Genomic DNA, 16,635 nt, shown 5'->3' on the forward strand with positions numbered 1-16,635 from the left:
GTAACAATAACATTGGATGTTCTACAGTGTGAAAGGGATTGCTTCACATTTTGTGTTACAAAGTGGGATTAAAATGGATATAATTGTCATTTTTTTTGTCAACACGCGACAAAGCGTAAGAAAACGTTTATATCTTTTTAAATTAAAAAAACATTGACAAAAATAGTCGTGTTTAGGCAATTCAACACCTAGCAAGAGGCTGTTGTGCTCGGGGTTTTAATAGCGCACGTGATGGTAGAGTTAGCAAAACAAATACCCAGTGGACATGTGAAAATATTAATGAGGTCATTCTGCCAGGTAAGCATAGGCTACTTCGTAGTTAACATTTAATATAGAAGGTGAGAGGGGAACTTTCAATCTACCACAACACTTTTCATTAGCATCATCGCTAACGGCTACATTAAGTGGTAGACTCGTGCACTGCACTGCACACACACACACTCACCTCTTCAGAAAGTTGCAGGAATTACAAATCACTGAAGGATTCTGTTCATGTCATGATAAACTTGGACAAAATCATTTATTTTCAATACATTTTACTTGATTCCCGAGTTCAACACATTTGTTTTATATTGTTGAAAAAAATTGTGTTTTAACGTCTGGATTCCGCCCACGTTTTATCGTGGACGGAATGGACACCTTCTCAAGCCTATTCCCCTCCATCACTGCTGCAAATGTCCTTTTTTTCTCTCTCTCAAAGCCACAGGGTCAGATTAAAGTCTGTAAATTCTCATCTAACGTATTCTAAACCTTCACCCAGCCACGCCGATCCTTTCATCACGTCACAACAGAGCTGGAACCCTGACAGATCGATGTAACCCATCTCCTGAAGGACTACGGGTTAAATCAGGTGCTAGTGGCTTTGTTATGATATCCAGGCTTCATACAAATACCACTACGTATTGCAAGTAAAGCCCGTCGGACTTTTATAAGGTAAGTTTCTCTACTACTTCAGATCGATCTCGCTCAACAGCTGGTGGGGCAAACTTCATGTGGAGACGAGAGATTGATATGTGGGCCACTAAAATTGTAAAAAAATCAACAGGTTTAAAATTGAATGAAGCAAAAAAATCTAAATGGTAGGCGAAATCACTGCTGGCTTCCATCCTTAATTCCAGGCCATAAATCAATAGCCCACACAGACAATACATTCTGAAGGTAATGCAACACACTGTCTGAAATACAAAGTTAGCTTTGAGTAGCCTGGATGTTAGGGACTCAGAATCTATGATGTTGGAAGGTTTGTACCTGCCAAGCATTGGAAGTAGCTAACTGAGGCCTCTACCTCCATTACCTGTTAATCTGGTGTAACGCTAAATAGAACTGTTGGGAGGGCCGGGCCTCCGGGACTCAGTGGGCCTCAGCGGGCCTCTGTGGAGGGGGCCGGGTCATATGACCTAAAAATCATAGCTACATTTTTTCAGACTTAAGGGTGATTCCCGATATACACTACCAGTGAATGAGAATGCCAAGAGTGTGCAAAGCTGTCATCAAGGCAAAGGGTGGCTACTTTGAAGAAACTAAATATATATTTTGTCATAGTTTTGATGTCTTCACTATTATTCTACAATGTAGAAAATAGTAGAAATAAAGAAAAACCCTTGAATGAGTAGGTGTCCAAACCTTTGACTGGTACGGTATATCTTCACTGAACAAAAATATAAAAACACAACATGGACGATATATTGCATTAAATTGATTCCTTCAAAATGTATGTTTTTGTGCGACATTCCAAAATGCCTGTATCTGAAGAATCAAGGTTTTGTTAATCTGTCTGAGTGTGTCTGCTTGTTCTCATATTGTATTCTTGGTCTCATCTCCTTCGCTCCTCTGCTGGGTTCACCTCCCCATTTACACCAGAGATCTGTAGATATTGAAGAGATGCACGTCTCTGCCCTAACAATGGGAGTCGTTGACCCAAAGGAGGGAAGACGGGCAACAAGCTTAGGTCCAGAAATAAGCCTATAGAAACACACTGGGCATATTATGGACAGATTTTAGCAAGCGTAAAACCCTCTTCACACACCAAGCCCCCCCCTTCACACACCAAGCCCCCCCCTTCACACACCAAGCCCCCCCTTCACACACCAAGCCCCCCCTTCACACACCAAGCCCCCCCTTCACACACCAAGCCCCCCTCGCTCACACCAAGCCCCCCGCCCCCTCGCTCACACCAAGCCCCCCCCGCCTCGCTCACACCAAGCCCCCCCGCACCCTCGCTCACACCAAGCCCCCCTTCACACACCAAGCCCCCCCCTTCACACACCAAGCCCCCCCTTCACACACCAAGCCCCCCGCCCCTCGCTCACACCAAGCCCCCCCTTCACACACCAAGCCCCCCTCGCCTCACACCAAGCCCCCCGCCCCCTCACACCAAGCCCCCCCTCGCCTCACACCAAGCCCCCCCTGCTTCTCACACCAAGCCCCCCCTGCTTCTACACCAAGCCCCCCCCTGCTTCTCACACCAAGCCCCCCCCTCGCCTCACACCAAGCCCCCCTGCTTCTCACACCAAGCCCCCCCCTGCTTCTACACCAAGCCCCCCCCCTGTTCTCACACCAAGCCCCCCCCTGCTTCACACACCAAGCCCCCCCTGCTTCACACACCAAGCCCCCCCTGCTTCACACACCAAGCCCCCCCCTGCTTCTCACACCAAGCCCCCCCCTGCTTCTCACACCAAGCCCCCCCCTGTTCTCACACCAAGCCCCCCCTGCTTCACACACCAAGCCCCCCTGCTTCTCACACCAAGCCCCCCCCTCACAACAAAAGCACTTTCTCCCGTGTCATTGTATACAGTGGCTGTCCACGGTTCTAAAACATCATTTTCAGTGCACTGTAGAATTGGCACCTTTCCCTATGTAGCTACGTGCATAATAACTAAATGAACCAGCATATTGAGATGGAGAACAATGAGGCAGCAGCAGAGACGAGGAAACAGCCCTTAGACAATTAGGCTAAGAAAATGGAGGAGAGAGAGGACACCCCAATTTAATTAGGTCTATAATCAATAGCCTAAGTGTTAATCTTTACTCCGCTGCTACTCTCTGTTGTCATCTATGCATAAGTCACTTTAATAACTCCAACTACATGTACATATTACCTCAACTAACCGGTGCCCCCACACATTGACTCTGTACAGGTACCCCCTGTATATAGTCTCCACATTGACTCTGTACCGGTACCCCCTGTATATAGCCTCCACATTGACTCTGTACCGGTACCCCCTGTATATAGCCTCCACATTGACTCTGTACCGGTACCCCCTGTATATAGCCTCCACATTGACTCTGTACCGTAATACCCTGTATATAGCCTCCACATTGACTCTGTACCGTAATACCCTGTATATAGCCTCCACATTGACTCCGTACCGGTACCCCCTGTATATAGCCTCCACATTGACTCTGTACCGGTACCCCCCTGTATATAGCCTCCACATTGACTCTGTACCGGTACCCCCTGTATATAGCCTCCACATTGACTCTGTACCGGTACCCCCTGTATATAGCCTCCACATTGACTCTGTACCGGTACCCCCTGTATATAGCCTCCACATTGACTCTGTACCGGTACCCCCTGTATATAGCCTCCACATTGACTCTGTACCGGTACCCCCTGTATATAGTCTCCACATTGACTCTGTACCGGTACCCCCTGTATATATCCTCCCCATTGACTCTGTACCGTAACACCCTGTATATAGCCTCCACATTGACTCTGTACCGGTACCCCCTGTATATAGCCTCCACATTGACTCTGTACCGGTACCCCCTGTATATATCCTCCACATTGACTCTGTACCGTAATACCCTGTATATAGCCTCCACATTGACTCTGTACCGTAACACCCTGTATATATCCTCCACATTGACTCTGTACCGTAACACCCTGTATATAGCCTCCACATTGTACCGTAACACCCTGTATATAGTCTCACTGTTGTTATTTTACTGCTGCTCTTTAATTACTTGTTACTTTTATCTCTTATTCTTATCAATATTTGTTTTAACTGCATTGTTGGTTAGGTGCTCATCAGTAAGCATTTCACTGTAACCTGTTGTATTCGCTGCACGTCACTAATAACATTAGATTTGAATTGCGCCTGGCTTTATAAAATCACTTCTGTTGCCTGTTTGTTTAACCTGTTAGGGCTAGGGGGCAGTATTGACACAGCCGGATAAAAAAACGCATCCCGATTTAATCTGGTTACTACTCCTGCCCAGTAACTAGAATATGCATATAATTATTGGCTTTGGATAGAAAACACCCTAAAGTTTCTAAAACTGTTTGAATGGTGTCTGAGTATAACAGAACTCATATGGCAGGCCAAAACCTGAGAAGATTCCATGCAGGAAGTGGCCTGTCTGACAAATTGTGTTTCATCTTGGCTCTTTTTATTGAAGACTGAGGATCTTTGCAATAACGTGACACTTCCTACGGCTCCCATAGGCTCTCAGAGCCCGGGAAAAAGCTGAACGATATCGAGGCAGCCTCTGGCTGAAACACATTATCGCTTTTGGCAAGTGGCCGATCAGAGGACAATGGGCTTAGGCGCGTGCCCGAGTCGACCGAATGCTTTATTTTATTTCGTCTGTTTACCTAAACGCAGATTCCCGGTCGGAATATTATCGCTTTTTTATGAGAAAAATGGCATAAAAATTGATTTTAAACAGCGGTTGACATGCTTCGAAGTACGGTAATGGAATATTTAGATTTTTTTTGTCACGAATTGCGCCATGCTCGTCACCCTTATTTACCCTTTCGGATAGTGTCTTGAACGCACGAACAAAACGCCGCTGTTTGAATATAACTATGGATTATTTTGAACCAAACCAACATTTGTTATTGAAGTAGAAGTCCTGGGAGTGCATTCTGACGAAGACAGCAAAGGTAATAACATTTTTCTTATAGTAAATCTGACTTTGATGAGTGCTAAACTTGCTGGGTGTCTAAATAGCTAGCCCTGTGATGCCGGGCTATCTACTGAGAATATTGCAAAATGTGCTTTCACCGAAAAGCTATTTTAAAAATCGGACATATCGAGTGCATAGAGGAGTTCTGTATCTATAATTCTTAAAATAATTGTTATGCTTTTTGTGAACGTTTATCGTGAGTAATTTAGTAAATTCACCGGCAGTGTTCGGTGGGAATGCTAGTCACATGCTAATGTAAAAAGCTGTTTTTTGATATAAATATGAACTTGATTGAACAAAACATGCATGTATTGTATAACATAATGTCCTAGGGTTGTCATCTGATGAAGATCATCAAAGGTTAGTGCTACATTTAGCTGTGGTTTGGGTTTATGTGACATTATATGCTAGCTTGAAAAATGGGTGTCTGATTATTTCTGGCTGGGTACTCTGCTGACATAATCTAATGTTTTGCTTTCGTTGTAAAGCCTTTCTGAAATCGGGCAGTGTGGTTAGATTAACGAGAGTCTTGTCTTTAAAATGGTGTAAAATAGTCATATGTTTGAAAAATTGAAGTTTTTGCATTTTTGAGGAATTTGAATAACGCGCCACGGGATTACACTGGCTGTTGAGTAGCCCTTAGAGGTTAACAGCCTACGAGCACCAAGCATCAAACAACTGAAAAATATCAGCTAAAACAAGATTCTGCCGTTTTTAATCTAAGTATAATTTTTAATATAATGTATAATTCTCTGGGTTAGAACAGAATGGTATTACTTTATTTACAATTTATTTAGTTATTTTTTTACACTGTTGCAAACAAGCAGAAAAATAATATTCCAATATATAGGATACTGTATCAACCAATCACTGATCCGAGTCAGTAAAGAGAGCCCAACTTCCCATCACTCCTCTGCGTACTTTGTCAGACCTCCCCCTCTACACGTTTCATGTAGATGACCTATGTTGACATAGAAACGGTGAATATAACCGAAAAAAAGTTAGTCCTTTGTGTCCCTGCTCTAGTTTGGAGAATCCCCGTGCTCTTCTTCAAAATGTTCTCTCTCTCTCTCTCTCTCATTGCATAACAACAGGACTTCCTGGTTTCTGTTTGCGAGCCAGCCTCTCTCTACATCTCTGGAGTTAACGTGATGCAATGGAATAGCAAATAGCTAGCTGTCTCCAAGTACTCAGAGCTGGTGAATAGTTTAGCTACACTAGGAATAACTGTCCTTCACAATGATCAAAACTGTCCTTTAGAAAAATTCAGATTTTGTTTTGTATTTCAAAAGACAAAAAACACAGGCTTGCATCCCAGATAACACTCTATTCCCTATATAGCGAACTACTTTCGTCCATGGGACACTGTGCACTACATTAGGGAATAGGGTGCCATTTGAGATGCGGCCCAGCCAATTATATCCCAAAATGAGTCCATATTTCTTCATAACAATCTCCTTGGATCTAAACAGCCAAGCACTCAACCGTACACAGTAGACTCTTATTGAACCCTAGTCCTCTAGTCTGGCTGTTGATTTAATGAGGATGATCAAATCGTGTTCTAGCAGCAGCTGCTCAGTCAAGTTCCTCTCCTCTCCTCTGATGGAACGTGAAGAAGCGTAAAAAACTAATTCTGTATTTTTCTACTGCAGATTGATTAGGAGATTTTATTACCAGTAAAACAATTTCGCCCTCTGTTGGCAAAACAGAGGTAGTGCAGGAGAAAAGGTCAATGTAGCCTCGATGTAAATCTGTTATTTCTGGTTTTCCAGTTCATTTGTGAGCTTTTTTTTGTTTGTTTGAGTAATGTGTGTTTTGTACTGTGGACACAGCAGGGGCTACTTCTGGCTCTGACTGTCAGTCGTGTGTTTTGTACTGTGGACACAGCAGGGGCTACTCCTGGCTCTGACTGTCAGTCGTGTGTTTTGTACTGTGGACACAGCAGGGGCCACTTCTGGCTCTGACTGTCAGTCGTGTGTTTTGTACTGTGGACACAGCAGGGGCTACTTCTGGCTCTGACTGTCAGTCGTGTGTTTTGTACTGTGGACACAGCAGGGGCTACTTCTGGCTCTGACTGTCAGTCGTGTGTTTTGTACTGTGGACACAGCAGGGGCTACTCCTGGCTCTGACTGTCAGTCGTGTGTTTTGTACTGTGGACACAGCAGGGGCTACTTCTGGCTCCGACTGTCAGTCGTGTGTTTTGTCCTGTGGACACAGCAGGGGCTACTTCTGGCTCTGACTGTCAGTCGTGTGTTTTGTACTGTGGACACAGCAGGGGCTACTCCTGGCTCTGACTGTCAGTCGTGTGTTTTGTACTGTGGACACAGCAGGGGCTACTCCTGGCTCTGACTGTTAGTCGTGTGTTTTGTACTGTGGACACAGCAGGGGCTACTTCTGGCTCTGACTGTCAGTCGTGTGTTTTGTACTGTGGACACAGCAGGGGCTACTTCTGGCTCCGACTGTCAGTCGTGTGTTTTGTACTGTGGACACAGCAGGGGCCACTCCTGGCTCTGACTGTCAGTCGTGTGTTTTGTACTGTGGACACAGCAGGGGCTACTTCTGGCTCTGACTGTCAGTCGTGTGTTTTGTACTGTGGACACAGCAGGGGCCACTTCTGGCTCTGACTGTCAGTCGTGTGTTTTGTACTGTGGACACAGCAGGGGCTACTTCTGGCTCTGACTGTCAGTCGTGTGTTTTGTACTGTGGACACAGCAGGGGCTACTTCTGGCTCTGACTGTCAGTCGTGTGTTTTGTACTGTGGACACAGCAGGGGCTACTTCTGGCTCTGACTGTCAGTCGTGTGTTTTGTACTGTGGACACAGCAGGGGCCACTCCTGGCTCTGACTGTCAGTCGTGTGTTTTGTACTGTGGACACAGCAGGGGCTACTTCTGGCTCTGACTGTTAGTCGTGTGTTTTGTACTGTGGACACAGCAGGGGCTACTCCTGGCTCTGACTGTTAGTCGTGTGTTTTGTACTGTGGACACAGCAGGGGCTACTTCTGGCTCTGACTGTTAGTCGTGTGTTTTGTACTGTGGACACAGCAGGGGCTACTTCTGGCTCTGACTGTTAGTCGTGTGTTTTGTACTGTGGACACAGCAGGGGCTACTCCTGGCTCTGACTGTTAGTCGTGTGTTTTGTACTGTGGACACAGCAGGGGCTACTTCTGGCTCTGACTGTCAGTCGTGTGTTTTGTACTGTGGACACAGCAGGGGCTACTTCTGGCTCTGACTGTCAGTCGTGTGTTTTGTACTGTGGACACAGCAGGGGCCACTTCTGGCTCTGACTGTCAGTCGTGTGTTTTGTACTGTGGACACAGCAGGGGCTACTCCTGGCTCTGACTGTCAGTCGTGTGTTTTGTACTGTGGACACAGCAGGGGCTACTTCTGGCTCTGACTGTCAGTCGTGTGTTTTGTACTGTGGACACAGCAGGGGCTACTTCTGGCTCTGACTGTCAGTCGTGTGTTTTGTACTGTGGACACAGCAGGGGCCACTTCTGGCTCTGACTGTCAGTCGTGTGTTTTGTACTGTGGACACAGCAGGGGCCACTTCTGGCTCTGACTGTCAGTCGTGTGTTTTGTACTGTGGACACAGCAGGGGCTACTTCTGGCTCCGACTGTCAGTCGTGTGTTTTATACTGTGGACACAGCAGGGGCTACTTCTGGCTCCGACTGTCAGTCGTGTGTTTTGTACTGTGGACACAGCAGGGGCTACTTCTGGCTCTGACTGTCAGTCGTGTGTTTTGTACTGTGGACACAGCAGGGGCTACTTCTGGCTCTGACTGTCAGTCGTGTGTTTTGTACTGTGGACACAGCAGGGGCCACTTCTGGCTCTGACTGTCAGTCGTGTGTTTTGTACTGTGGACACAGCAGGGGCTACTCCTGGCTCTGACTGTCAGTCGTGTGTTTTGTACTGTGGACACAGCAGGGGCCACTTCTGGCTGACTGTCAGTCGTGTGTTTTGTACTGTGGACACAGCAGGGGCTACTTCTGGCTCTGACTGTCAGTCGTGTGTTTTGTACTGTGGACACAGCAGGGGCCACTTCTGGCTCTGACTGTCAGTCGTGTGTTTTGTACTGTGGACACAGCAGGGGCTACTCCTGGCTCTGACTGTCAGTCGTGTGTTTTGTACTGTGGACACAGCAGGGGCCACTTCTGGCTCTGACTGTCAGTCGTGTGTTTTGTACTGTGGACACAGCAGGGGCCACTTCTGGCTCTGACTGTCAGTCGTGTGTTTTGTACTGTGGACACAGCAGGGGCCACTTCTGGCTCTGACTGTCAGTCGTGTGTTTTGTACTGTGGACACAGCAGGGGCTACTCCTGGCTCTGACTGTCAGTCGTGTGTTTTGTACTGTGGACACAGCAGGGGCCACTTCTGGCTCTGACTGTCAGTCGTGTGTTTTGTGTGACGGCTGAACATGAATGTGTCTCAAATTGACAGACATGGCAACATCTCTCTTAACTACGCACGTGTTTCCAGTTATTGCATTTACATTTACATTTTAGTCATTTAGCAGAAGCTCTTATCCAGAGCGACTTACAGTAGTGAATGCATACATTTCAATTAATTTCATAATTATAATTATTATTTATTTTTTCATAGTGGCCCCCCGTGGGAATTGAACCCACAACCCTGGCGTTGGAAACACCATGCTCTACCAACTGAGCCACAGGGAGCTACAGACTAACTACCAGTGCTGTAAAGTACTTACATTTTATAGGGGGGTATCTGTACTTTACTATTTATATTTTTGACAAGTTTTACTCCACTACTTTCTTAAAGAAAATAATGTACTTTTTACTCCATACATTTTCCCTGACACCCAAAAGTATGTTACATTTTGAATGTTTAGCAGGACAGCAAAATGGTCTAATTCACACACTTGTCAAGAGAACATCCCTGGTCATCCCTGCTGCCTCTGATCTGGTGGACTCACTAAACACAGAACATCCCTGGTCATCTCTACTGCCTCTGATCTGGAGGACTCACTAAACAGAGAACATCCCTGGTTCATCCCTACTGCCTCTGATCTGGAGGACTCACTAAACAGAGAACATCCCTGGTTCATCCCTACTGCCTCTGATCTGGAGGACTCACTAAACAGAGAACATCCCTGGTCATCCCTACTGCCTCTGATCTGGAGGACTCACTAAACAGAGAACATCCCTGGGCATCCCTACTGCCTCTGATCTGGAGGACTCACTAAACAGAGAACATCCCTGGTCATCCCTACTGTCTCTGATCTGGAGGACTCACTAAACAGAGAACATCCCTGGTCGTCCCTACTGCCTCTGATCTGGAGGACTCACTAAACAGAGAACATCCCTGGTCATCCCTACTGCCTCTGATCTGGAGGACTCACTAAACAGAGAACATCCCTGGTCATCCCTACTGCCTCTGATCTGGAGGACTCACTAAACAGAGAACATCCCTGGTCATCCCTACTGCCTCTGATCTGGAGGACTCACTAAACAGAGAACATCCCTGGTCATCCCTACTGCCTCTGATCTGGAGGACTCACTAAACAGAGAACATCCCTGGTCATCCCTACTGCCTCTGATCTGGAGGACTTACTCAACAGAGAACATCCCTGGTCATCCCTACTGCCTCTGATCTGGAGGACTTACTCAACAGAGAACATCCCTGGTCATCCCTACTGCCTCTGATCTGGAGGACTCACTAAACAGAGAACATCCCTGGTCATCCCTACTGCCTCTGATCTGGAGGACTCACTAAACAGAGAACATCCCTGGTCATCCCTACTGCCTCTGATCTGGAGGACTTACTCAACAGAGAACATCCCTGGTCATCCCTACTGCCTCTGATCTGGAGGACTCACTAAACACAAATGCTTTGTTTGTAAATTGTCTGAGTGTTTAACTGTGACCCTGGCTATCCGTAAATGTAAATGTAAAAAAATCTGGTCTGGTTTGCTTAATATAAGACATTTTACATGTATACTTTTACTTTTGATACTTAAGTACATTTTAAACCAAATACTTTTAGATTTTTACTCTAGTAGTATTTTACTTGAGTAATTTTCTTTTAAAAGGTGTCTACATTCACTCAGGTATGAAAACGGGGTATTTTTGTCCACAGCTGTTAACTACATAGTTTGAGATGGATATTCTGCCATATGGAGGGAGTGACGTCACTACCATTTACTAGAAGGGGGGAAAAAATGGCTTTTAGTTTAGTTTATTAATTCGACCATTAAAAAAAAAACTAACAAAAACAAGCACACATAAAACTTAAAAGCCATACATGCACATGAATAAAATCACTGAGGATAACACACAAAGTCTGGGACTTGTTTCCATTGTGGTCCTCTTGAGACAAGATGAAACTCAGTATGGCAGTACTAACCACCATAACGTTATAATTTATGATTTATTTCTTTATTTTAGCAACAAGACCGCGGTCACCGTCTGGTCATCGGGGGTTTTGTTGTCACAACAACTAAAATGTACAGACAGCGATACTATCCAACCACATTGAACAGTTATAACACATTCCCTACATCCCGCTTGTGTCCGCCATGATGCTAAAGCTAGCTAGCCTAGCCACACTTTCAACCCAGCCTTTCCCGTCCCACAGCCTCCAAAACCCGGGAACAAATAACCTCGTAGTTAATAACTCACCAGCCCCTCGATCTGAATTTGCTTCACGGGCGAATCTAAAGTTGCTCCCGGAGACGTGGAAGCCATCGGGGCGGTTGGTGTCGACGTTGATTCCTTGCGAGTAGCCATTCTGAAACACGCGAAAAGAGGGAGGAAAGAGAGGGTGGGACATAGTGCACCGGCTTTCTACGCTTGGGGTAAAATGACTACATAATAAAAAGTTCCGAGTGTGAGAGACATTATTCAGAGACTAGATACAGTCATATCTACATACAGTATGTTCAAGATAGACAAAAAAAACACGATGTCATTGCTGCCGTCACATAATTCATTTCATGAGGAAAAGATCTTCAACCTCTCTGCTTTCTAAACTTTTTAACAGTAAGTTGTTTTGTGCCGGCCCTATCCTTTTGGGGCCCAAAGCAAAATTTTGTTTCCCCCACCACCTTGATATTATTTTTTTAGCAGCCCCCCCTCTTGACAGCGGATAGGAAAAAAAATACATTTTAGAGTTAATTTCCTGCAATTGTACACATTTTGCCATGGGGCATAGAGAAAATGTTGCCATTTTAAATGTACGTTTTTTTATTTAACTAGGCAAGTCAGTTAAGAACAAATTCTTATTTACAATGACTGCCTACACCGGACGACGCTGGGCCAATTGTGCTCCACCTTTAGGACTCCCAATCACGGCTGGATGTGATTCAGCCTGGATTCGAACCAGGGACTGTAGTGACGTCTCTTGCACTGAGATGCAGTGCCTTAGACACTGCATAATAATGGCTGAGAAGGATAATGGCGCCAAAGGAGATGGTTGCCGTTTTACGATCCAGTAACCAATTGTGCAGTTGTGTATGTTTATTTGCTTTATTTGTAACTTATTTTGTACATAATGTTTCTGACGGACGCCGGACATCCCCGTCATTCGCAGGAGGAAAAGACGGAGATATCGTGGACGACGGTCCGGGTGCCTTGTAAGGATCCGTTGCAGAGAGAGTAATCTACATTTACCATCGATCCTGTTAGCCAACGTACAATCAATCGATAATAAAAATAGACGAGCGCGTATATCCTACCAACGGGACGTTAAAAACTGTAACATCTTATGTTTCACAGAGTCGTGGTTGAACAACAACATGATTAACATACAGCTGGCGGGTTTTAAGCTTTTTCGTCGGGATAGAACAGCTGCCTCTGGTAAGACAAGAGGTGACGGCCTAATGTATATTTGTAAGCAACATCTGGTGCACGAAATCTTAGGAAGTCTCGAGGTTCTGAGGTAGAGTATCTCATGATAAGCTGTAGACCAAACTATTTACCAAGAGAGTTTACATCTATATTTTTTGTAGATTCCTTAATACCACCGCAGACCGATGCTGGCACTAAGACCGCACTCTGCCAGCTGTATACGGCCATAAGCAAACTGGAAAACGCTCATCCAGAGGCGGAGCTCCTAGTGGCCGGGGACTTTAATGCAGGGAAACTCAAATCCGTTTCACCTCATCTCTTCCAGCATGTTAAATCTGCCACCAGAGGGAAAACAACTCTAGACCACCTTTACTCCACAAACACGAGACGCTTACAAAGCTCTCCCTCGTCCTCAATTTGGCAAATCTGACCATAATTCTATCCTACTGATTCCTGCTTACAAGCAAAAACTAAAGCAGAAAGCACCAGTGACTCGGTCAATAAGAAAGTGGTCAGATGAAGCAGATGCTACGCTACAGGACTGTTTTGCTAGCACAGACTGGAATATGTTCCGGGATTCTTCAGTCACTGACTTCATCAATAAGTGCATCGATGACATCATCCCCACAGTGACCGTACGTACATACCCCAACCAGAAGCCATGGATTACAGGCAACATCCGCACTGAGCTAAAATGTAGAGCTGCCGCTTTCAAGGAGCGGGACTCTAACCCGGACGCTTCTAAGAAATCCCACTATACCCTCTGACGAACCATCAAACAGGCAAAGCGTCAGTACAGGACTAAGATCAAATCAAATTAGACCTGCTCCGACACTCGTCGCATATGGCAGGGTTTGCAAACTATTACAGACTACAAAGGGAAGAACAGCCGCGAGCTGCCCAGTGACACAAACCTACCAGATGAGCTAAATTATTTCTATGCTCGCTTCGAGGCAAGTAACACTGAAACATGCATGAGAGCACCAGCTGTTCCGGACGACTGTGTGATCACGCTCTCCGTAGCCGATATGAGTAAGACCTTTAAACAGGTCAACATACACAAGGCTGCGGGGCCAGACGGATTACCAGGATGTGTACTCCGAGCATGTGCTGACCAACTGGCAAGTGTCTTCACTGACATTTTAAACCTCTCCCTGACTGAGTCTGTAATACCAACATGTTTCAAGCAGACCACCATAGTCCCTGTGCCCAAGAACACTAAGGTAACCTGCCACAGTACACACAAATCTAAAGTAAAGGAATGGAATTAAGAATATATACTGCTCAAAAAAATAAAGGGAACACTGAAATAACACATCCTAGATCTGAATGAATGAAATAATCTTATTAAATACTTTTTTCTTTGCATAGTTGAATGTGCTGACAACAAAATCACACAAAAATAATCAATGGCAATCCAATTTATCAACCCATGGAGATCTGAATTTGGAGTCACACTCAAAATTAAAGTGGAAAACCACACTACAGGCTAATCCAACTTTGATGTAATGTCCTTAAAACAAGTCAAAATGAGGCTCAGTAGTGTGTGTGGCCTCCACGTGCCTGTATGACCTCCCTACAACGCCTGGGCATGCTCCTGATGAGGTGGCGGATGGTCTCCTGAGGGATCTCCTCCCAGACCTGGACTAAAGCATCCGCCAACTCCTGGACAGTCTGTGGTGCAATGTGGCGTTGGTGGATGGAGCGAGACATGACGTCCCAGATGTGCTCAATTGGATTCAGGTCTGGGGAACGGGCGGGCCAGTCCATAGAAATCAATGCCTTCCTCTTGCAGGAACTGCTGACACCTCCAGCCACATGAGGTCTAGCATTGTCTTGCATTAGGAGGAACCCAGGGCCAACCACACCAGCATATGGTCTCACAAGGGGTCTGAGGATCTCATCTCGGTACCTAATGGCAGTCAGGATACCTCTGGCGAGCACATGGAGGGCTGTGCGGCCCCCAAAGAAATGCCACCCCACACCATGACTGACCCACCGCCAAACCGGTCATGCTGGAGGATGTTGCAGGCAGCAGAACGTTCTCCACGGCGTCTCCAGACTCTGTCACGTCTGTCACGTGCTCAGTGTGAACCTGCTTTCATCTGTGAAGAGCACAGGGCGCCAGTGGCGAATTTGCCAATCTTGGTGTTCTCTGGCAAATGCCAAACGTCCTGTACGGTGTTGGGCTGTAAGCACAACCCCCACCTGTGGACGTCGGGCCCTCATACCACCCTCATGGAGTCTGTTTCTGACCGTTTGAGCAGACACATGCACATTTGTGGCCTGCTGGAGGTCATTTTGCAGGGCTCTGGCAGTGCTTCTCCTGCTCCTCCTTGCACAAAGGCGGAGGTAGCGGTCCTGCTGCTGTGTTGTTGCCCTCCTACGGCCTCCTCCAGGTCTCTTGATGTACTGGCCTGTCTCCTGGTAGCGCCTCCATGCTCTGGACACTAGGCTGACAGACACTGCAAACCTTCTTGCCACAGCTCGCATTGATGTGCCATCCTGGATGAGCTGCACTACCTGAGCCACTTGTGTGGGTTGTAGACTCCGTCTCATGCTACCACTAGAGTGAAAGCACCACCAGCATTCAAAAGTGACCAAAACATCAGCCAGGAAGCATAGGAACTGAGAAGTGGTCTGTGGTCCCCACCTGCAGACCACTCCTTTATTGGGGGTGTCTTGCTAATTGCCTATAATTTCCACCCGTTGTCTATTCCATTTGCACAACAGCATGTGAAATGTATTGTCAATCAGTGTTGCTTCCTAAGTGGACAGTTTGATTTCACAGAAGTGTGATTGACTTGGAGTTACATTGTGTTGTTTAAGTGTTCCCTTTATTTTTTTGAGCAGTGTATAAATATTTGGACGAACAATGTCGGAGCGGCATAGACTAAAATACAGTAGAATAGAATACAGTATATAGACATGAGATGAGTAATGCAAATTATGTAAACATTATTAAAGTGTTTTTCAGTCTCTCGGTCCCAGCTTTGATACACCTGTACTGACCTCACCTTCTGGATGATAGCAGGGTGAGCAGGCAGTGGCTCGGGTGGTTGTTGTCCTTGATCTTTTTGGCCTTCCTGTGACACCGGGTGCTGTAGGTGTCCTGGAGGGCAGGTAGTTTGCCAACAGTGATGCGTTGGGCAGACCGCACCACCCTCCGTACCAGGCGGGTGATACAGCCCGACAGGATGCTCTCAATTGTGCGTCTGTAAAAGTTTGTGAGGGTTTTATGTGCCAAGCAAAATTTCCTCAGCCTCCTGAGGTTGAAGAGACGCTGTTGCACCTTCTTCACCAGTTTTTTATTTTTATTTAACTTGGCAAGTCAGTAAAGGACAAATTCTTATTTACAATGACGGCCTACCCCGGGCCAATTGTGCGCTGCCCTATGAGACTCCCAATCACGGCCGGTTGTGATACAGCCTGGAATCGAACCAGGGTCTGTAGTGACGCCTCTTTCAATGAGATGCAGTGCCTAAGACCGCTGCGCCACTCGGGAGAGGACCATTTGTCAGTGATCTGTACGCCGAGGAACTTGAAGCTTTCCACCTTCTCCACTGCGGACCCGTCGATGTGGCATAGCTGTTTTCTGAAGTCCACGATCACATTTTGTTGACGTTGAGTGAGAGGTTATTTTTGTGGCACCACACTCCCGGGGCCTTCACCTCCTACTTGAGGAAGGTCTGATGCACTTTAGGTAAAGATGAACTGTGCTTTAGCTGTATTTAGTGAATGCAGTATATTCACACGACTGATTTTAACAGAGCCCACTTCGCCATCATTCTACGCTACAACAATTACCTCACGAGTGTTAACTCGTGTTGTATTCTAGAAAGCAGGATTATTAAAGGGATACCTCGAGATTTTGGCAATGAAGCCCTTTATTTACTTCCCCAGTCAGATTAACTCGGG

The 16,635-nt window shown here is 46.1% G+C and overlaps 1 protein-coding gene and 1 non-coding gene across 2 annotated transcripts in view; both read right to left on the bottom strand.

Moving 5' to 3' along the window:
- LOC100196680 (eukaryotic translation initiation factor 3 subunit H-like) overlaps positions 1-11,736 on the bottom strand; it is a 94,733-nt gene extending 82,997 nt beyond the window's left edge. The window contains 1 exon segment of the mRNA XM_045719382.1: positions 11,551-11,736. Coding sequence (XP_045575338.1) covers positions 11,551-11,658 — 108 coding nt within the window. The 5' untranslated portion in view covers positions 11,659-11,736.
- On the bottom strand, positions 9,513-9,586 carry trnag-ucc (transfer RNA glycine (anticodon UCC)). The gene has a single exon. It is a non-coding gene; the product is annotated as a tRNA-Gly (tRNA).
- Positions 11,737-16,635: the final 4,899 nt, after the last annotated feature.

Source organism: Salmo salar, chromosome ssa05, assembly GCF_905237065.1.
Source record: "Salmo salar chromosome ssa05, Ssal_v3.1, whole genome shotgun sequence".
Classification (NCBI taxonomy): domain Eukaryota; kingdom Metazoa; phylum Chordata; class Actinopteri; order Salmoniformes; family Salmonidae; genus Salmo; species Salmo salar.